The 20,680-nt window shown below is 46.3% G+C and overlaps 1 protein-coding gene across 1 annotated transcript; it reads left to right on the top strand.

The window, feature by feature from the left end:
• Nucleotides 1-959: 959 nt before the first annotated feature.
• Nucleotides 960-20,136, top strand: prxl2b (peroxiredoxin like 2B). The gene is made up of 7 exons (XM_085967287.1): nt 960-1,216; nt 8,472-8,676; nt 11,981-12,032; nt 12,622-12,685; nt 16,014-16,089; nt 18,708-18,832; nt 19,692-20,136. The coding sequence occupies exons 1-7, from the start codon at nt 1,154-1,156 to the stop codon at nt 19,713-19,715; spliced, it is 609 nt and encodes a 202-aa protein (XP_085823413.1). The 5' UTR covers nt 960-1,153; the 3' UTR covers nt 19,716-20,136.
• The last annotated feature ends 544 nt before the right edge of the window (nt 20,137-20,680 follow it).

Raw genomic sequence — 20,680 nt, 5'->3', positions numbered from 1 at the left:
CAAAACCTCTCCTCACCAGGTATGATATCAGTCGAATTCTAGCCGTGGCTCAGAGGTTCGCATTCTCGCCTCTGAGGTCAAAAGGTTGTGGGTCCAAGTCCCACTCCAGGGACTTGAGCACAAAAATCTAGGCTGAGACTCCAGTGCAGTGCTGAGGGAATGCTGCACTGGCAGAGGTGCCGTCTTGTGGATGTGACATTAAACTGATCTCTCAGGTGGATGAAAAAGATCCTATGGCACTATTTTGAAGAATATTTATCCCTCAATCAACATCGCTAAAACAGATGATCCGGTCATTATCACATTGCTGTTTGTGGGAGCTTGCTGTGCGCGAATTGGCTCCCGCGTTTCCCAGATTACAACAGTGACAACCCTTCAAAAGTATTGGCTGTAAAGTGCTTTGGGACGTCCCAAGGTCGTGAAAGGCGCTATATAAATGGCGCTATATAAATGCAAGTCTTTCTTTATCTGTTTGTTTATGACAAGGAAATGGTTGCACCATAAAAAAGTCCCATAAAATAAATCACAACTTTGGTTACTCAGCTGTTACTCTGGCAGAATCTCCGTGGATGAATCATAGAAGCTTACAGCACAGAAGGAGGCCATTCGGCCCATCGTGCCTGTGCTGGCTCTTTGAAAGAGCTATCCAATTAGTCCCACTCCCCTGAACGATGCAATACAAATGCAATCGTTCCTGTTCTTCTGCCTTTCCTCACTTTAAACACAAAGAAGGGATTGTCAACCATGTTTAATGAATCAGTATCAACTAAAGGAATTGTTGCAATGATGTAACATTTCTTATATCAAATATATTTTATGCACTTCCGGGATTATACAAAGCGCAACAAATTTTTTTTGTTGCAATTTCTCCGCTCCTTATGCAACAGCACTGCTGTCAATCATTTAGCAGCTATTTTTCATTGGTTCGAGATTGTTTACGCTGACGGCACATTGAACTGTGATTGGTCGGTTGCCAACGCTGCGTGCGGCGTCTCATCTGCGCTGGGACGCAACGTTCGGGCGGAGGAGCTGCAAGGGCAGGTTATAGAACAGTCACAGAATAAGCAGGAATTGACCAGAGTGAGAAACTGCAACACTGTCGCTGGCCAATATTGACATTCAGTGTAACCTGTGCTGTTATTCGCCTGTGAACATGAGTGCGGTGGACCTGACTAAAATTGGGGTGAACCTTATAAAAAGTATCCAGACGGGAGAGGTAATGGTTTCTGTGTTTGTCAAATGAGACCTTAAATGAAACGGGGGAAATGAAACGGGGGCTATGAAAGCCAACTGAATAGATTAACTAACTTATTTTGCGAAGGGAGTAAATGAGATTGTAAACCTACTGAAATGATTGGAGTTGCATTTTTTATTTTAAAACGGGGAGTAAAACAGAAGCTAGACAAAGGGTGGGGCTCCCAAGTCTAGAGCCCCCTGGATGTCAAGGGGCATACAGGGTGGGATAAGGCAAAAAGGGAATCTTATGTCAGATACCGAGCGCTAAATCCTGCAGAAAGCCTAGAGGAGTATAGAAAGTGCGATTAAAAAGGAAATTAGGAAAGCAAAGAGAGGGCATGAAAAAATATTGGCAAGTAAAATCAAGGAAAACACAAAAGATGTTTTATAAATACATAAAGAGCAAGAGGATAACTAAAGAAAGAGTAGGGCCGATTGGAGACAAAAAAGGAAGCTTGTGTGTAGAAGCGGAAGACGTGAGTATGGTTCTTAATGAATACTTTGTGTTTGTCTTCACAAAAGAAATGGACGATGCAGACATTGTCGTTGAGGAGGAGTGTGACATATTAGCTGAGATAAACATAGTGAGAGAGGAAGTATTAAAGGGTTTAGCATCTTTGAAAGTAGATAAATTGCTGGGCCCGGATGAAATGTATCCCAGGCTGTTAGAAGCAAGGGAGGAAATAGTGGAGGCTCTGACCATCATTTTCCAATCCTCTTTGGCTACAGGTGTGGTGCCGGAGGACTGCTAACGTGGTACCGCTGCTCAAAAAGGGAGAAAGGGATAGACCGAGTAATAAGAGGCCAGTCAGCCTAACCTCGGTGGAGAGAAAATTATTGGAAAAAATTCTGAGAGGATAAATTGTCCTTGATTAATCTGTGCCTTTCTAAAATGACAGTCAGCATGGATTTGTTAAGGGAAGGTCGTGTCTGGCTAACTTGATTGGATTGTTTGAGGAAGTAACAAAGGAGGGTCGATGAGGGCAGCACGTTTGATGTAGTCTACATGGAATATTAGCAGGCTTTTGACAAGGTCCCACATGGCAGACTGGTCAGAAAAGTAATAGCCCATGGGATCCAAGGGAAAGTGGCAAGTTGGATCCAAAATTGGCCCAGTGGCAGGAAGCAAAAGGTAATGGTCAACAGATGTTTTTGTGACTGGAAAACTGTTTCCAGTGGGGTTCTGCAGGGCTCCGTACTAGGTCCTTTGATTTTTGTGGTATACATCAATGATTTAGACTTCAGTGTAGGGGGCATGATTAAGAAGTTTGCAGATGATATAAAAATTGGCCGTGTGGTTGATAGTTACTTTTTAATTTGTTTATGGGATGTGGGTGTCGCTGGCAAGGCCAGCATTTATTGCCCATCCCTAATTGCCCTTGAGAAGGTGGTGGTGATCCGCCGCCTTGAACTGCTGCAGTACCATGAGGTGCTCCCACAGTGCTGTTAGGTAGGGAGTTCCAGGATTTTGACCCAGTGACGATGAAGGATCGGCGATATACTTCTAAGTCAGGATGGTGTGTGACTTGGAGGGGAACTTGGAGGTGGTGGTGTTCCCATGCGTTTGCTGCCCTCGTCCTTCTAGGTGGAAGAGGTTGGGGGTTTGGGAGGTGCTGCCGAAGAAGCCTTGGCAAGTTGCTGCAGTGCATCTTGTAGATGGTACACACGGCAGCCACGGTGGAGGGAGTGAATGTTCAAGGTGGTAGATGGGGTGCCAATCAAGCGGGCTGCTTTGTCCTGTATGGTGTTGAGCTTCTTGTGTTGTTGGAGCTGCACTCATTCAGGCAAGTGGAGAGTACTCCATCACACTCCTTACTTGTGCCTTGTAGATGGTGGAAAGGCTTTGGGGAGTCCGGAGGTGAGACACCTGCTGCAGAATACCTAGCCTCTGACCTGCTCTTGTTGCCACAGTATTTATGTGGCTGGTCCAGTTAAGTTTCTGGTCAATAGTGACCCCCAGGATGTTGATGGTGGGGGATTCGGCGATGGTCAAGGGGCGGTGGTTAGACTCTCACTTGTTGGAGATAGTCATTGCCTGGCACTTCTGTGGTGCGAATGTTACCTGCCACTTATCAGTCCAAGCCTGAACATCGTCCAGGTCTTGTTGCATGCAGGCATGGACTGCTTCATTATCTGTGGAGTTGTGAATGGCACTGAGCACTGTGCAGTCATCAGCCAACATCCCCATTTCTGACCTTATGCTGGAGGGAAGGTCATTGATGAAGCAGCTGAAGATGGTTGGGCGTAGGACACTGCCCTGAGGAACTTCTGCAGCGATGTCCTGGGGCTGTGATGATTGACCTTCAGTCACCACAACCATCTTCCTTTGTGCTAGGTATGATTCCAGCCAGTGGAGAGCTTACCACCACCCCCCCCCCCCCCCCGCCCGCCGGCCGATTCCCATTGACTTCAGTTTTACTAGGGCTCCTTCATGCCACACTCAGTCAAATGCTGCCTTGATGTCGAGGGCAGTCACTCTCACCTCACCTCTGGAATTCAGCTCCTTTGTCCATGTTTGGACCAAGGCTGTAATGAGGTCGGGAGCAGAGTGGTCTTGGCGGAACCCAAACTGGGCATCAGTGAGCAGGTTATTGGTGAGTAAGTGCTGCTGGTAGCACTGTCGATGACACCTTCTATCACTTTGTTGTTGATTGAGAGTAGATTGATGGGGTGGTAATTGGCTGGATTGGATTTGTCAATATTCAGGAAGGACAGGCAAAAAGGAAAAGGAGGTGGGGTACCATTGCTGGTTAAAGAGGAGATTAACACAATAGTAAGGAAGGATATTAGCTCTGAAGATGTGGACTGTGTATGGGTAGAGCTGAGAAATACCATGGGGCAGAAAACATTAGTGGGAGTTGTTTACAGACCCCCAAACAGTAATGCTGAGGTTGGGGATGGTTTTAAACAGGAAATTAGAGACGCGTGCAATAAGGACACAGCAGTTATTGTGGGTGACTTTAATCTACATATAGATTGGGCTAACCAAATTACTAACAATACTGTGGAGGAGGAATTCCTAGAGTGTATATGGGATGGTTTCCTGGACCAATATGTTGAGGAACCAACTAGAGATCAGGCCATCTTAGACTGGGTATTATGTAATGAGAAAGGATTGATTAGCAATCTTGTTGTGCGAGGCCCCTTGGGGAGGAGCGATCATAATATGATAGAATTCTTCATTAAGATGGAGAGTGAAGTAGTTGACTCAGAGACTAGGGTCCTGAATTTAAATAAAGGAAACTATGATGGTATGAGGCATGAGTTGGCTAGGATGGATTGGGGAACGTTACTTAAAGGGTTGACGGTGGATAGGCAATGGCAAACATTTAAAGATCGCATGGATGAGCTACAGAATTTGTTCATCCCTGTCTGGCATAAAAATAAAACAAAAAAGGTGGCGCAACTGTGGCTAACAAGGGAAATTAGGGATAGCATAAGATCCAAGGAGAGGACATATAAATTGGCCAGAAAAAGCAGCAAACCTGAGGATTGGGAGCAGTTTAGGATTCAGCAAAGGAGGACAAAAGGATTCATTAAGAGGGGGGAAATAGAGTATGAGAGGAAGCTTGCAAGGAACATAAAAACTGACTGTAAAAGCTTCTATAGATATGTGAAGAGAAAAAGATTGGTGAAGTCAAGCGTAGGTCCCTTGCAGTCAGAATCAGGGGAATTTATAATGGGGAACAACGAAATGGCTGACCAATTAAATACATACTTTGGTTCTGCCTTCACAAAGGAGGACACAAATAACCTCCCAGAGATGTTGGGGAACATAAGGTCTAATTAGAGGGAGGAACTGAATGAAATCAGTATTTGTAGGGAAATGGTGTTGGGGAAATTGACGGGACTGAAGGCTGATAAATCCCCAGGGCCTGATAATCTACATCCTAGGGTACTTATGGAAGTGGCCCTAGAAATAGTAGCTGCATTGCTGGTCATCTTCCAAAATTCTATAGACTCTGGCACAGTTCCAATGGATTGGAGGGTAGCTAATGTAACCCCACTATTTAAAAAAAGGTGGTAGAGAGAAAACGGGGAATTATAGACCGGTAAGCCTGACATCAGTAGTGGGGAAAATGCTAGAGTCCATTATAAAAGGTGTAATAGCAGAGCACTTGGAAAACAGTGACAGGATCGGACAAAGTCAACATGGATTAATAAAGGTAAATCGTGATTGACTAATCTACTGGAATTTTTTGAGGATGTAACGGGTAGAATAGATAAGGGAGAACTAGTGGATGTGGTGTATTTGGACTTTCAGAAAGCTTTCGATAAGGTCCCGCATAAGAGATTAGCGTATAAAGTTAAAGCACATGGGATTGGGGGTAAGGTACTGACTTGGATAGAGAACTGGTTGGCAGACAGGAAGCAAAGAGTTGGAATAAACAGGTCTTTTTCTGAGTGGCAGGCAGTGACTAGTGAGGTACCGCAGGGATCGGTGCTAGGACCCCAGCTATTCACAATATATATTAATGATCTATCTCCAAGTTTGCAGATGACACAAAGCTGGGTGGGCGTGTTTGCTGTGAGGAGGATGCTGAGAAACTCCAGTATGATTTGGACAGGTTGGGTGATTTGGCAGATGCAGTATAATGTGGATAAATGCGAGGTTATCCACTTTGGTGGCAAAAACAGGAAGGCAGATTATTAACTGAACGGCAATAGGTTGGAAGAAGGGGAAGTACAACGAGACTTGGGTGTCCTTGTGCACCAGTCGCTGAAGGTAAGCATGCAGGTGCAGCAGGCGGTTAAGAAGGCAAATGGTATGTTGGCCTTCATAGTGAGAGGATTCGAGTACAGGAGCAAGGATGTCTTGCTGCAGTTGTACAGGGCCTTGGTGAGACCACATCTTGAGTATTGTGTGCAGTTTTGGTCGCCTTATCTGAGGAAGGATGTTCTTGCCATGGAGGGAGTGCAGCGAAGATTCACCAGACTGATACCTGGGATGGCAGGAATGACGTATGAGGAGAGATTGGGTCGATTGGGCTTATATTCGCTGGAACTTAGAAGAATGCGAGGGGATCTCATTGAAACTTATAAAATTCTTACAGGACTAGACAGACTAGATGCAGGAAGGATGTTCCCGATGGCGGGGGAGTCCAGAACCAGGGGTCACAGTCTAAAGATAAGAGGTAAGCCATTTAGGACAGAGATGAGGAGGAATTTCTTCACCCAGAGAGTGGTGAACCTGTGGAATTCTCTACCACAAAAGGCAGTTGAGGCCAATTCATTAAATATATTCAAGAAGGAGTTAGATATATTTCTTAAGGCTAAAGGGATCAAGGGATATGGGGAGAAAGCAGGGACAGGGTACTGAATTTGGATGCTCAGCCATGATCTCATTAAATGGCGGAGCAGGCTCGAGGGGCCGAAAGGCCTGCTCCTGTCTTCTATGTTTCTATGTCCTCCTTTTTGTGGACAGGACATAAATGGTCAGTTTTCCACATTGTCGGATAGATGCCAGTGTTGTAGCTGTACTGGAACAGCTTGGCTAGAGGCGTGGCTAGTTCTGGAGCACAAGTCTTCAGCACGACAGCCGGGATGTTGTCGGGGCCCATAGCCTTTGCTGTATCCAGTGCGCTCAGCCGTTTCTTGATATCACGTGGAGTGAATCGAATTGGCTGAAGACTGGCTTCTGTGATGGTGGGGACCTCAGGAGGAGGCCGATATGGATCATCCACGCGGCACTTCTGGCTGAAGATGGTTGCAAACGCTTCAGCCTTGTCTTTTGCGCTCACGTGCTGGGCTCCACCATCATTGAGGATGGGGATATTCATGGAGCATCCTCCTCCCATTAGTTGTTTAATGATCCACCACCATTCACAACTGGATGAGGCAGGACTGCAGAGCTTTGATCTGATCCGTTGATTGTTGTGGGATCGCTTAGCCCTGTCTATAGCATGCTGCTTCTGCTTTTTAACATGCATGTAGTCCTGTGTTGCAGCTTCCCCAGGTTGGCACCTCATTTTTAGGTACGCCTGGTGCTGCTCCTGGCATGCTCTTCTACACTTCTCATTGAACCAGGGTTGGTCCCCTGGGTTGATGGTAATGGTAGAGTGAGGGATATGCCGGGCCATGAGGTTACAGATTGTGGTGGAATACAATTCTGCTGCTGCTGATGGCCCACAGCACCTCATGGATGCCCAGTTTTGTGCTGCTAGATCTGTTCTGAATCTATCCCACTTAGCACGGTGGTAGTGCCACACAACATGATGGAGGGTGTCCTCAGTTTGAAGTATGAGGGGCCTAGATAGTGTGGCTAGGACCGACCTATTTCCCCTAGCAGAGAGGTCAATAACCAGGGGGCACAGATTTAAAGTAGTGGGTAGAGGGATTAGAGGGGAGTTGAGGCAAACATTTTTCACCCAGAGGATCTGGAACTCACTGCCTGAAAGGGTGATAGAGGCAGAAACCCTCCTCACATTTAAAAAGTACTTGGATATGCACTTGAAGTGCTGTAATCTACAAGGCTACAGACCAAGAGCTGGAAAGTGGGATTAGGCTGGATAGCCCTTTTTCGGCCGGCACAGACACAATGGGCCGAATGGCCTCCTTCTGTGCCGTAACTTTCTATGATTCTACGATAGTTCGCCTCTCCCTGGACTCATTTTTCGGGGCAAGAGCGGATTCAAGTCCAAAGGCAATTCCGATGCTCCACAAGGCCCGTTCTGATTTGCCGATCACAGACAGGGCCACAACAGCAGGGCTAAAATTGGTCATTTTTTTGGCTTAAGGAAAGTAAAAGTCCAGATAGGAAGATAAGATTGGGGTTGGCTATAATGCTGCTCATGGTTAAATAGCCTTCCAAAAAAAAACTGCTGTCCATGGTTCAGATGTGAAGAATGGTCAGTTGGACCAGCCAAGGTAGGCAGTGGCTGCCAGCGCTTCATGTACTGAGCCCCACTCTGAAACAGAAAGGCGACAAAAACAGCTTCATGTTAATGAGGTAAAACTCTTTTTTTGCATCTTAATGACTAAATTCAATCTAGTTGGCTAAGGAACTGGTCTTATCCACTTTTTGTTTTATTCATTCTCGGGATTTGGGTGTTACTGGCAAGGCTGTCATTTATTGCCCCGCCCTAGCTGCCCGCGAGAAGGTGGTGGCGAGCTGCCTTTTTGAACCGCTGCAGTTCATGTGGCGGCACCTCTTAAATCTCCCCTGCCCAAAGGAAAAGCAAGAGGGGCTGCTGAGCCATGTTCTAAGAAATGTTTGCACTTGTATCTTGGTGTAGATGGTGGAGCTGAAGTCCCTGTGGCAGGAGCACGTCTCTGTGATCTTTTTCCTGAGGAGATTCGGATGTCAGGTGTGCCGCTGGACTGCAAAGGAGGTCAGCAAACTGAAAGAGGTCTTTGAGCAGAATGACATTTACCTGGCTGGTGTTGGGCCAGAAGAGCTGGGAATGAAGGACTTCATCGAAGGGCAATATTTCAAAGGCGGTAAGTTCCAAAGAGAAGTTGGTTACTGTGGAAAAAGAAAAAAGAAGGACTTGCATTTATATAGCGCCTTTCAAGACCACCAGATGTCTCAAAGCGCTTTACAGTCAATGAAGTACTTTTGAAGTGTAGCCACTGTTGTAATGTGGGAAATGCAGCAGCCAATTTGCGCACAGCAAGCTCCCACAAAGAGCAATGTGATAATGACCAGATAATCTGTTGTTGTGTTGATTGAGGGATAAATATTGGCCCCAGGACACCGGGGATAACTCCTCCTGCTCTTCAGAATAGTGCTTTTACGTCCACCTCTGTTTAACGTCTCATCTGAAAGACGGCACCTTTGACAGTGCAGCACTGAACTGGAGTGTGGACTATAAAATGGAGTGTTCTATAAATCAGTTATGTGGAGAGATTAGAGAAGCTGGGATTCTTGTCCTTGGAGCAGAAAGGTTAAGGAGAGATTTAATAGAGGTGTTCAAAATTATGAAAGATTTTGATAGAGTAAACGAGGAGAAACTGTTTCCACTGGCAGGAGGGTCGGTAACCAGAGGACAACGATTTAAGGTCATTGGCAAAAGAGCCAGAGGTGAGATGAGAATTTTTTTTATTCAGCGAGTTATGATGATCCAGAATGTATTGTCTGAAAGGGTGGTGGAAGCAGATTCAATAGTAACTTTCAAGAAGGAATTGGATATATAGTTGAAAAGGCAAAATTTGCAGGGCTATGGGGTAAGAGCAGGGGAGTGGGATTAATTGAAGATTTCTTCTTAAGAGCAAACACAGGAATGATGGGCCGAATGGCCTCCTTCTGTGCTGTATGATTCTGTGAAATCAGTGACACCACTTTCATGTTATGCACTGAACTGAGAATCTTTTTACAGAGACTTGGCTCACTTGCCTAGTAAGACAATATATTTCTTGTTCTCCCCAGCTGACCTCTCTCCACTGTCTTCTCTAGCCTACTACATATCGCCGTATCCACTTCCTGGCCTATTCAATAGCTGTGCATGTGCTGGGATTCAGTGTTACTCCCTCTTGCTCTCTTACCAAAAGAAAGTTGCAGAGAGCCGTAGGTAGGTGTGAATGAGAGAGTTGTAACCTATAGTATTCCCATGTCCACATTTATAATGTAAACTTTCTGTGTAAACTTGTCACATTGTAATTACATCCTCCCACCAGTGGAGGTGCTGCAGTGCTACCACTGGCAGGAAGATGTAATTTCTACATTACTGACTAGAACTTTTTTAGCAAGACGGAGGTTTCTGCCTCTCTGTCTGACGTCCCAAACTCAAACCTCCCCAGGGAGAGCGAGAAGTCAACAGTTTAACCTTCGCCTGTCCCTCCGCTCTGCTAAAGGATTAGTTTGTTGAGCTGCCAATCAAAATTACTGCACTGAAATAGAAACCTGCCCTTCCCACTTGATGTGGGTGGCATAGCAACCACTGTGTCTGACCAGTTAGGGCTCCTGTTGTGCTCAGTGAATTAAATAAATCCAACATTATCGATGCAACCTTGACTAGAATGTACTAATGACATTCCATTGTCTCAAACTTGTATGGTATTGTGACTGTACACAGTTCTGTTAACTACTTTGTTTTGAATCCCAGCTAAAGATCTGAATTAACATTCAGAATAACTGTGCTCCTGGGAGTTTCATAGGCCAAATTAGTAAAAATCTCAAGCTGTGACTACCATTAAGTTGTATTCTTTCATGTTTCCATAAAACTTCTTGATTATTCAGTTCTATATCCTGTATAATGTAATTGGAAAAACAGGAAAGGTTGCAGGTTTTGTGCATGAAATAGGGATTGTTATTGTGCTGTCTGGCATTGCAGGAAATCCTGCATGCATCACCAAAAAGCGACTTAGAAATCCACATAAATTCTTGTATTTTCCTGATGTGGAATCCACACTCCTCCTCCTCTAGGGACACTCTTCTCCTTAGACAGTCCCTCGGAACCGAGGATGACTTGCTTCCACATTAAAAATGAGTTCTCAGGTGACTGATGTGTCCAATGCGGGACCTACAGTCTCTGTCACAGGTGGGGGCAGACGGTGGTTGAAGGGGCGGGTGGGCGGGGTGCTTGGGTTGACGTGCGCTCCTTGTGCTGCCTGCGCTTGGCTTCTGCTTGCTCCCGGCGCAGAGACTCGAGGTGTTCAGCGCCTTCCCGGATGCTTCTCCTCCACTTTGTGCAGTCTTGGGCCAGGGATTCCCAGGTGTCAGTGGGGATGTTGTACTTTTTCAAGGAGGCTTTGAGGGTGTCCTTGAAGCGTTTCCTCAGCCCACCTGGGGCTCTCTTGCTGTGTCGGAGCTCCGAGTAGAGCGCTTGTTTTGGGAGTCTTGTATCGGGCATGCGGATGATGTGACCCGTCCATCGGAGCTGATCGAGCGAGGTCAAAGCTTCGATGCTGGGAATGTTGGCCTGAGTGAGAACTAGGGACACACCTCATTTGCCTAAACCCGATGAATATGGGCACAATCGGACAAAAGCCATGGGCACTCGGGTATCTGCAGGAGCAGTGCAAAGCTCCCTATTGCTTGTCTATCTATGACCCTTCACCCATTAGTGCATTGGCTCTCAGGATTATCTGAAGTAGAGTGGTAAGAATCTCGGCCTGGTGATGTTTATCCTTCCAAGTCCCATCAATGAGCCAGGCTGGTCAATCATGGAGTACTGTAGACCTGGCCCAGAAATCAAATTGGATTAATAAAAAGAAAGACTTGCATTTCTACAGCGCCTTTCACGAACACCGGATGTCCCAAAGTGCTTTACAGCCCATGAAGTACTTTTTTGAAGTGTAGGGTAGTTGTAATGTAGGAAACGCAGCAGCCAATTTACACACTGCAAGGTCCTATGAACAGCAATGTGATAATGATCAGATAATCTTTTTTAAGTGATGTTGGTTGAGGGATAAATATTGGCCAGGACACCGGGGATATCTTCCCTGCTACTCTTCGAAATCGCGCCATGGGATCTTTTATGTCTACCTGAGAGAGAGCAGACGGGGCCTCGGTTTAACGTCTCATCCGAAATATGGCACCTCCAACAGTGCAGCGCTCCTTCAGTACTGCACTGGAGTGTCAGCCTAGACCTTTGTGCTCAAGTCTCTGGAGTGGGACTTGAACCAACAACCTTCGGACTCGAAGGCGAGCGTGCTACCAACTGCGCCACAGCTGGCACACTAATGTTTGCGGTGGTTCAACAGAGACATTTCTGACTTTTCTGATTGATTTCTGGGTTACCAGTCTGGTTCTCTACACTGTGGGTTTAAGTGTCTGAAGATCTTTGGTTCTGTCTTTCTGTAGATCTGTACATTGATGAGAAGAAACAGTGTTACAAAGACTTGGGCTTTAAAAGGTAAGTAGGAAACTAAATCTCTGAAGAGGTGAAGGGATCTGAAGTCAGCCCAATCAAGTCTGATTGTGGAATGGATCTATGAGTGAAAAGCTGGTTCTCTTCAATGGTGGATAGGTTGATGTCAGTGTTGGCACTCCAGTCCTCCTCTCCTCAAACCCCACAGGAAAAGTTCACAATCACTTTCGCTGCTGAGGGGAGGTGTGAAGTGCGAGTGCGTGTCCCAAGCACGCTGCACTCACCACATGTCATGTCTCAAATTACTCGTCTACTGTGTCCCAAAATATTATTGTATTGGCCATGGAATGGCTCTGCTAGTGTCATTCTGAGGCACCAGAAGACACAGCAGACTGGCCATGGAAAGATTTATTGGGAACACAGGGAGGGGAAGGAGAAATTCCATCTGCCTTCCCAGCATGCTGGAATCGTGGAGCGGAGTGATTGGGCCTGTTTTTAACTCCGTTTGTGTTGTGTTGTGCTCCTCTGGTAGCAAAAGGTGTTGCTGGCTTTCAACAAGAGGGAAGGGTAAGGAGGAGGAATAGAAAAACTGGCTTATGCCCGAACCTGTACTAACTGATGTTTCTCCTCCCAGGTACAATGCGTTCAGTATTTTTCCAGCAGCATTGGGCCAGAAGGTGCGGCAAGTTGTTACCCAGGTGAGCAGCAGCTGGTGGCGGGAGACGATCTTTCACTGTTGCAATCCTGTATCAACAATTTCTTGTCAGTTTTGCCTGTATCTGTTTCTGGTTAGTGAAACCTGCTCCAAGGGATGAATGTCTAGGTCGCAAGACTGGCCTGGCACATGTCCCTAGTCATTGGCATCTTATCCTTCCAAACCTCCAAAGGCCATTGTATTGTTGGGTGCCTTCTGAGAGTGGAGCAGAGATATTGCTGTTGCACATCTCACCTAACATGACAACTAACCCAATACAAAAGCATATTGCTTTGTAGCTAATTGGGGTATCCGATGCAGACCCACATTGTGTGACTCGGGCACTGCATGTTGCAGGACGCAATGTGGATTGTTCTTGTTTATTGAATGCTCCTTAAAGATTGTTCACCCCCCCCCCCCCCCCCCCCCCCCCCCAACTCCCCTTAATATATTTTCAATTCAAGACAAAATTAGGGGCAATTTTAACCTCACCCGCCCGTCGGGAAACCGACAGGATCTGGTGCAACGCTGGTTTTACACCAGCCCGATTTTACTCTTCATTGAAGTCAACGGAGGGCAATATTGGGTGGAGTCTAAAACGGGAGTTCCACCCAATCCCGTGGTTTTCCCACCCGGCGAGTTAGCTTAGAATTACCCCCAAAGTCATCTATGTTAATGCTGAATGGGCATCTTGGTCTTGAAAGAAAAGGTCATGTTCTGTTCTGGACTAAAGCTGGGAGAGGAATGCAGGGTGTAGTCACGTTCAGCCTGATTACATGATCGCTCGCTCCGGATCTTTGCTTTGTACTTCAAGGGTGTTGCACAGGAGTATCTCTGAATTCTGAGCGTTTAACAAGAATCACCTCCTCAAGTAGTTCCCAAATGATCCAGACTGGGGAGGTTTAATAACTATAAATCTGAGAATCCAAACTAACCAGGAATATAGGAAAAATCAACAGGGGCAGCAAGTTCCTATGAGGATGTATTGTAATAAATTGTACTGTATATGCTTATAGTTTGGTTGTGTTTTTTAATTAATTCTCAGGATGTGGGCATCACTGGCAAGGCCAGCATTTATTGCCCATCCCTAGTTGCCCTAAGATGGTGGTGAGGGACCTTCTTCATGAACTGCTGTAGTTTGTCATGGTTTGCTAGGTCACTTCAGAGGGCAGTTAAGAGTCAACCACATTGGTGTGAGACTGGAGTCACATATAGGCCAGACTGGGTCAGGACGACAGTTTTCCTTCCTTAAGGACATTAATGAACAAGTTGGGTTAAGACGACACCAGCTTTTTATTTCCAGATTCTTTGGGGAAGATTCATCAAGCTGCTATTGTGGAATTTGTACTCTCGTTCTCTGGTTTAGAAATCCAGTAACATAACCACCAGACTACCATAGTACCAGAATGCATAGGTTTCCAAATTGGGAACTCCGAGCCATCAGATTTCTGTCTGCTTTCAGATTTCTGTAATTATTGACATATTAATACATTAGGGCCAATCTTAACGATGCACTGCAGCAACTCACCAAGGCTCTATCGGCAGCACCTCCCAAACCCGCAACCTCTTCCACCTAGAAGGACAAGGGCAGCAGGCGCATGGGAACACCATCACCTCCAAGTTCCCCTCCAAGTCACACACCATCTTGACTTGAAAGTATCTTGCCGATCCTTCGTCGTCGCTGGGTCAAAACCCTGGAACTCCCTCCCTAACAGTGCTGTGGGAGCACCTTCACCACACGGACTGCAGCAGTTCAAGAAGGCGGCTCACCACCACCTTCTCAAGGGCAATTAGGGATGGGCAATAAATGCTGGCCTTGCCAGTGACGCCCACATCCCGTGAAAGAATTTAAAAAAAACTCAGTCTGCCTGGTGGAAATGGGACGATGGTGGAGTTAAAATTACTGTGCACCTCTTACTGTCCCGTTCCGGCGCTATATTCACTGGGCCTTCCACTGGGCAGCCCAAACGCTGGCCTGAATCAGGTGGAAGCCTCAATACTACATGGAAATCAGGGTCCGAGGCTGCACATGGAATCCTGATGAAATTTCGAGGGACAACTGGGCTGGATATGCACAGTGCATGCTCCGCCCAATTCAACTGGCCGGTGACGAGGAAGAGGCCGCAAAAACCTAAGTAAGTAACAATTACTGTGAGGCCAGGAGGAGCAGGAGTTAATCCCCCCCCGGCTCCATAAGAATAAAGTGAGCCACTGACTCCCCCCTGGATTTTCCCCCACCTCTCTCTGCGATCGCACCCACTTCCCCCCCCGTCCCAACCGACCTCCCTGCCAGTTGACGCAGCCATTAGGAACCTGGCCGGTGAGCTGAAGCAAGATGCCCGTCGCCGTGGCAATGAGGCCCGGTCCCTCGAAAGGACTGGGCTTCCCGCCGCGGGCAGGAACGGGCCTTCTGCCTGCTGCCCATTCCGTGCCTGGAGTTAAAATCTACCCCAACATTATTTCTGTTGCTGTGCACTCCTCGGACATGTTCTCTGTAATGGCAGCACAGTTTCTTGTAGGCAGCTGACCCTGAATTTAAGTTGGGCTCACAGGCAGGGTGTTAACATTTGCAGCGGGACCGCTGCTCACAGGAAGCCAATGCAGTGATGCTGCATATAAGTGCGTTCAACTGTGCGGCCTGCAGAGGGAACTATTGTAGCAAATACATTGCAAATGTTTACAATCTTATTTCTAATTCAATTTAAATGATTCTGTGACACGTTTGATAACTAGCTCTAAAGTACATGCACCCTTTGGCTTCATGGGAGCATAGGAACAGAATTAGGCCATTCAGCCCCTCAAGCCTCACCATTCAATTAGATCATGGCTGACCTGGACCTCGACTCCATTTTCCCCCGCCTTCGATCCAGATCCTGTGATACCCTCACCCAACCAAAATCGATCAGTCTCACTCTTGAAAATTTCAATTGACCCCCCCCCCCCCCCCCCATTATCCAAGCCTTTTTTGGGGGGTGGGGTGGGGGGGTGTTCCAGATTTCCACTATCCTTTGTGTGAAAGAAGTGTTTCCGGATTTCACTCCAAAATGGCCGAGCTGTAATTTTAAGGTTATGCCCCCCTTGTTCTTGATTTCCCCACTGGAGGAAATAGATTCTCTGTTTCTACCCTATCGAATCCCTTTATCATTTTAAAACACCTCGATTACATCATCTCCATGATTTTGGAGTAAAATGTCCAGTAAATGGACTGGAGTTTTTGTCTGTGTTTGACTGGAACATCAGTATTACTGACTTCCCCTGACTGAGTGTTCACCCTGTGGAAATCCTTGCCTGACAAACAAAAAAAATCCTTTTTTTTTTCCTTTCCCCCCTAGGCAAATAAAGATGGGGTTTCAGGAAATTTCTCTGGCGATGTGATGCAGAGTGGAGGAATGCTTATCGTCAGTAAAGGTAAATGTGCCCCTTGGAACCTTTCCACGAGATTCGATAAGCGAGGGGAAGGAAAACATTACCTGCCATCTGTGTACCGAGTGAAGTAACTCCTTTAGACATGTGATTTAATATTCACAGTCAGAAGGGTGCAGGTTCAAGTCCCACTCCAGACATCTTTCGAATGAGACATTAAACCGAGGGAACCATAAAAGATCCCGTGGCACGATCCGAAGAGGAGCAGGGGAGTTCTCCCCGGTGTCCTGGCCAATATTTTATCCCTCAACCAACATCGCTAAAAACAGATTATCTGCTCATTATCACGTTACTGTTTGTGGGAGCTTGCTGTTGATGCCCCATTTCCTACATTACAACAGTGACTACACTTTTAATTAACACATTGCAATGTAAAGCCCTTTGGGACGTCCTGAGGTCGTGAAAGGCACTATAGAAATGCAAGGCTTCTTCCTTTTTACTGGGCAGAACATGCGCTGCACACACTCCCCCAGTATCAGCTGGTGGTCCAGCTGAAGAGGATCCCACAGCTAAGTCTGTGTTTATTTTTGTTGGACTGAGAGGAGCAGGAGTGCTTCTCCAGGCTCCAAGCAACCAGCATGGGCCGCCACCGCTCTCGGTCTCCCACCCCCCACCCCCCACCCCACCCCGGAGACAGGAAAAGAAAGATTTGCATTTATATAGCGCTTTTCCTGACCACGGGATGTCTCAAAGCGCTTTACAGCCAATAAAGAACTTTTCAAGTGGAGTCACTGTTGTAATGTGGGAAACACGGCAGCCAATTTGCGCACAGCAAGCTCCCACAAACAGCAATGTGATAATGACCTGTTTTAGTGATGTTGAGGGATAAATATTAGCCAGGACACTGGGGTAACTCCCCTAATCCTCTTCGAAATAGTGCCACGGGATCTTTATGTCCACCTGAGAGGGCAGACGGGGCCTCGGTTTAATGTCTCATCCAAAAGACGGCGCCTCTGACAGTGCAGCACTCCCTCAGTACTGCACTGGGAAGTGTCAGCCTAGATTTTCGTGCTCAAGTCTCTGGAGTGGGACTTGAATCTACAACTTTCTGACTCTGAGGCGAGGGTGCTACCCACTGAGCCACAGCTGACACTCCAAAGAGAACCACGCCGCCCCCCTCGACCTGCCTTCTGGCCCAGAGCCTGACGGGCTGCCCTGGGGTGCTTGATTTCTGCTGTCACCCCACTGGCATCATGCTAATGAGGCCTGGACTGGGACTACCATGATGATCTGGTCATTTATTTCCTCGCTGATTTGGGGATCTTGCTGTGCACAAATTGGCTGCCGCGTTTCCCTACATTACGACAGTGACTACACTCCAAAAGTACTAATTGGCTGTGAAGCGCTTTGGGACGTCCTGAGGTTGAACGATGCTGTATAAATGCAAGCTAATGCTTTATTTTGATGACCGTGTTCCTCCTTGCCCTTCCCATGGTATCTGCTACATAAAAAAATTGGATTTTTTTTTACACATATACATTAAATGTCTTTTTATGGAGGTCACTGCCTTAACTACAGGGATCGGTTTTACAAAGGAGCTTCATCAGCAAGTGACTTAAATAGAGCTTGAAGCCATCCCAGTAATTGGTGAATTGTCTGAATCGGTTCAAAATTGGGCTGATTTTAGTTACGTTGCAACAGTGAAAGTTTCTGGCCACAAGGTGGCGCAGTTACCCAACTACAAGCAGCCGCAGCCCCAACGATGGGATTGATCAGTGATCCCAGGACATACGCAGCAGGAGCCACAGGACACTGGATAGGTGCAGCGCCCAGTGAGATTGAGTTGCTGCTTCTTTTGAGGTCTAATAGGGAAATTTGGTAGACTTTCACCTGTGAGCGTCAGTTTAGCTCAGTGATGGCACTCTTGCTTTAAAGTCAGATAGATCGTGGGATCAAGCCCCACTTCAGGACTTGAGCGTATGATCCAGGCTCACTGTTAAATGCCCTCTTGAATTATCAGAGGGGCTATTTTTTTGGATCAGACATTAAAATGATATCTCGCCTGCCTATTCAGGTAAAAGGTTCAAAGGCACTATTTTTTAATTCATTCACGGGATGTGGGCTCCGTGGCCAGCATTTATTGCCCGTCCCTAAGTGCCCTCGAGAAGGTGGTGGTGGTGAGCTGCCTTCTTGAACCGCTGCAGTCCATGTGGTGAAGGTGTATTTGAAGATGAGCAGGGTGATCGCCCAGTGGACTGGCCAATATTCCTCCCTCAACCAACACCAAAAAATGCCAGGCCGTTGGTCATTTACCAAATTTGCTCTTTGTGGGACCTTGCTGTGCACAAATTAGCTTCTGTGTTTGCTTACACTACACTTCAAAAAAATAATTCATTTGGATCGGAAATGCTCTGGGATGTCCCAATGTGATATATAAAATCAAGTTATTTGTCTCTCTTTTAAGAGACAGTTTAATGTCTCATTGAAAGATGGCACCTGTGACAATGCAGCACTTCCTCAATACTGTGCTGGACTGTCAGCCTAGATTGCACGCTCAAATCCTGGAGCAGGGATGGATCCCATAAACTTTTCGGTTCAGGGACAAGAGAGCGCAACCAACTGAGCCAAGTCATGACTAAGTTCAACCAGTCCTTGCGTTTCAGGCGGAGAGAAGGTGCTGCTTCATTTTGTCCAGGATTCCCCAGGTGACCACGTTCCATTAGATAACATCCTCCAGATCCTGGACATTTCGGCTAAGGTTGAGGTCGAAGAGGCGAAAATGCCACAGGTGAGAAACCAAATTTATTTTTAGTGGAAAGAAATAAACATTCACATTTTCTCCGTATATCTCATCATAATCCAACCACGTGACGTGTGTGGAGTCCAAGCTGTTTTTCATTGGATTCCTGAGAGACACATGCATGAGCACACGCACACACATCTGCGCGCACATGCATGAGCACACGAGAACATACACATGCGTGCACTGAACCACGTGCACATGCACACTATCGCCCTGGTGACTGTATTTAACCCACTTTCTTTCCTGTGTTAATGGATGAGGGTGTTGACTCTAGTTGGTCTTATTGGGTGGGTGATATCTATAACACTTTAACTTGCCAGAGCAATGCCGAGGGAGGGTTTCGTCTCTGCACCACATGCAATTCCTGCTCGAAAAAGATGGGCAGAGCATTTGATCCCAAGCTGCCGCTGGTGCCACTCTGTGCCTGGGTTTGGCACTTGGCATTTGGGAGGCAGATGCAGATCAAGTTGGGTTTGCTCCAGAGAGAAATAGAACGTTGAGGTGGACTTGGAGGAAATTGAACCCTTGTTGAAGTAAGCATTGATTTAATTGGGTTGGAAAGGCTCCCGATACATGTCACAATTGCATGACAGCATTTTTCAATTGAGCTTGTATCTATGGGCTTTGCAGTCTGATCTGAGCTTCCAGCCTGACCACTGGAGCTAAAGCTTAGTTTTATGACTGCAAGGGTAATTCTACACCAAAAATAACCGATTGGAAAAGAGCACAATCTTAATTTTGTTCATTTCTTATTTTGCTCTTCATCTTTGATAGCTCTTTAACCATTTGTAATCCAGTTTTGTGGGTTTTGTCACTGAACATTTTTTCTGTTTGCCTCTTTTAGTGTAATGATGATTGCAGCAGATAAACTGTTGAAATGCAACAGGCTGAGGGACTGGCAGAATGATGACTTCCAATGTGGGAGAGAATTGTTGTATCTTGGAGTGCCCCATGATGAATGTGGATTTAAAAGATCACTCGTCTAGAAATGCATAATCCTTAAATTCCATTGCAATTAATCATCGCATCATTTGTGTTCTGGGTTATGATGATTGTGTTCATTCAGATTGACAGAACAACAGTGACTGCACTTCGAGAGTGATTTCAGTGGCTGTGACGTGCCTTGGGGTGCGAAAGATGCTTGTTCTTCCTTCTAGAACTGGAATTGAGTGCTTGTTAACTCTGGCTCACCATTGGCTGGAGGCAAGCTTGTGACAGAACAGGCTGCCTGTGTACATGTAAACATTGCATTGTCTTGTTTAAAAAAAAAAAAAAAAATTTAAATGCCACGTGTCCTGAATAAACCAATGATTTAAAATAACACCAAAAGCCTATCTCTAGCATTTGACATGAGATTGTGCCGCACCATCGCAAACAGATGCCAAGCACCGTCCAACGATACAGAAGGTAATAAGGACTCGGAGAGGAAAAGGTAGTTAGAAATCTAGAGCAGACAACGAAGGTTCACTAGATTGATTCCTGGGATGAGAGGGCTGTCCTAAGATGAGAGATTGTATAGAATGGGCCTATACTCTCTGGAGTTTAGAAGAATGAGAGGTGATGTCATTGAAACATACAAGATTCTGAAGGGGATTGACAGGGTAGATGCTGAGAGGTTGTTTCCCCTGGCTGGAGTGTCTAGAACTAGGGGGCATAGTCTCAGGATAAGGGATCGGCCATTTAAGACTGAGATGAGGAGGAATTTCTTCACACAGAAGGTTGTGAATCTTTGGAATTCTCTGCCCCAGAGGGCTGTGGAGGCCGAGTCGTTGTGTATATTCAAGGCTGAGATCGATAGATTTTTGGAGTCTAGGGGAATCAAGGGATATGGAG

Source organism: Somniosus microcephalus, chromosome 25, assembly GCF_052327205.1.
Source record: "Somniosus microcephalus isolate GS21.2 chromosome 25, FLI_Smic_1.0, whole genome shotgun sequence".
NCBI lineage: Eukaryota > Metazoa > Chordata > Chondrichthyes > Squaliformes > Somniosidae > Somniosus > Somniosus microcephalus.
The sequence above is the reverse complement of the archived record's forward strand: the minus strand, read 5'-3'. Positions and strand labels throughout refer to the sequence as shown.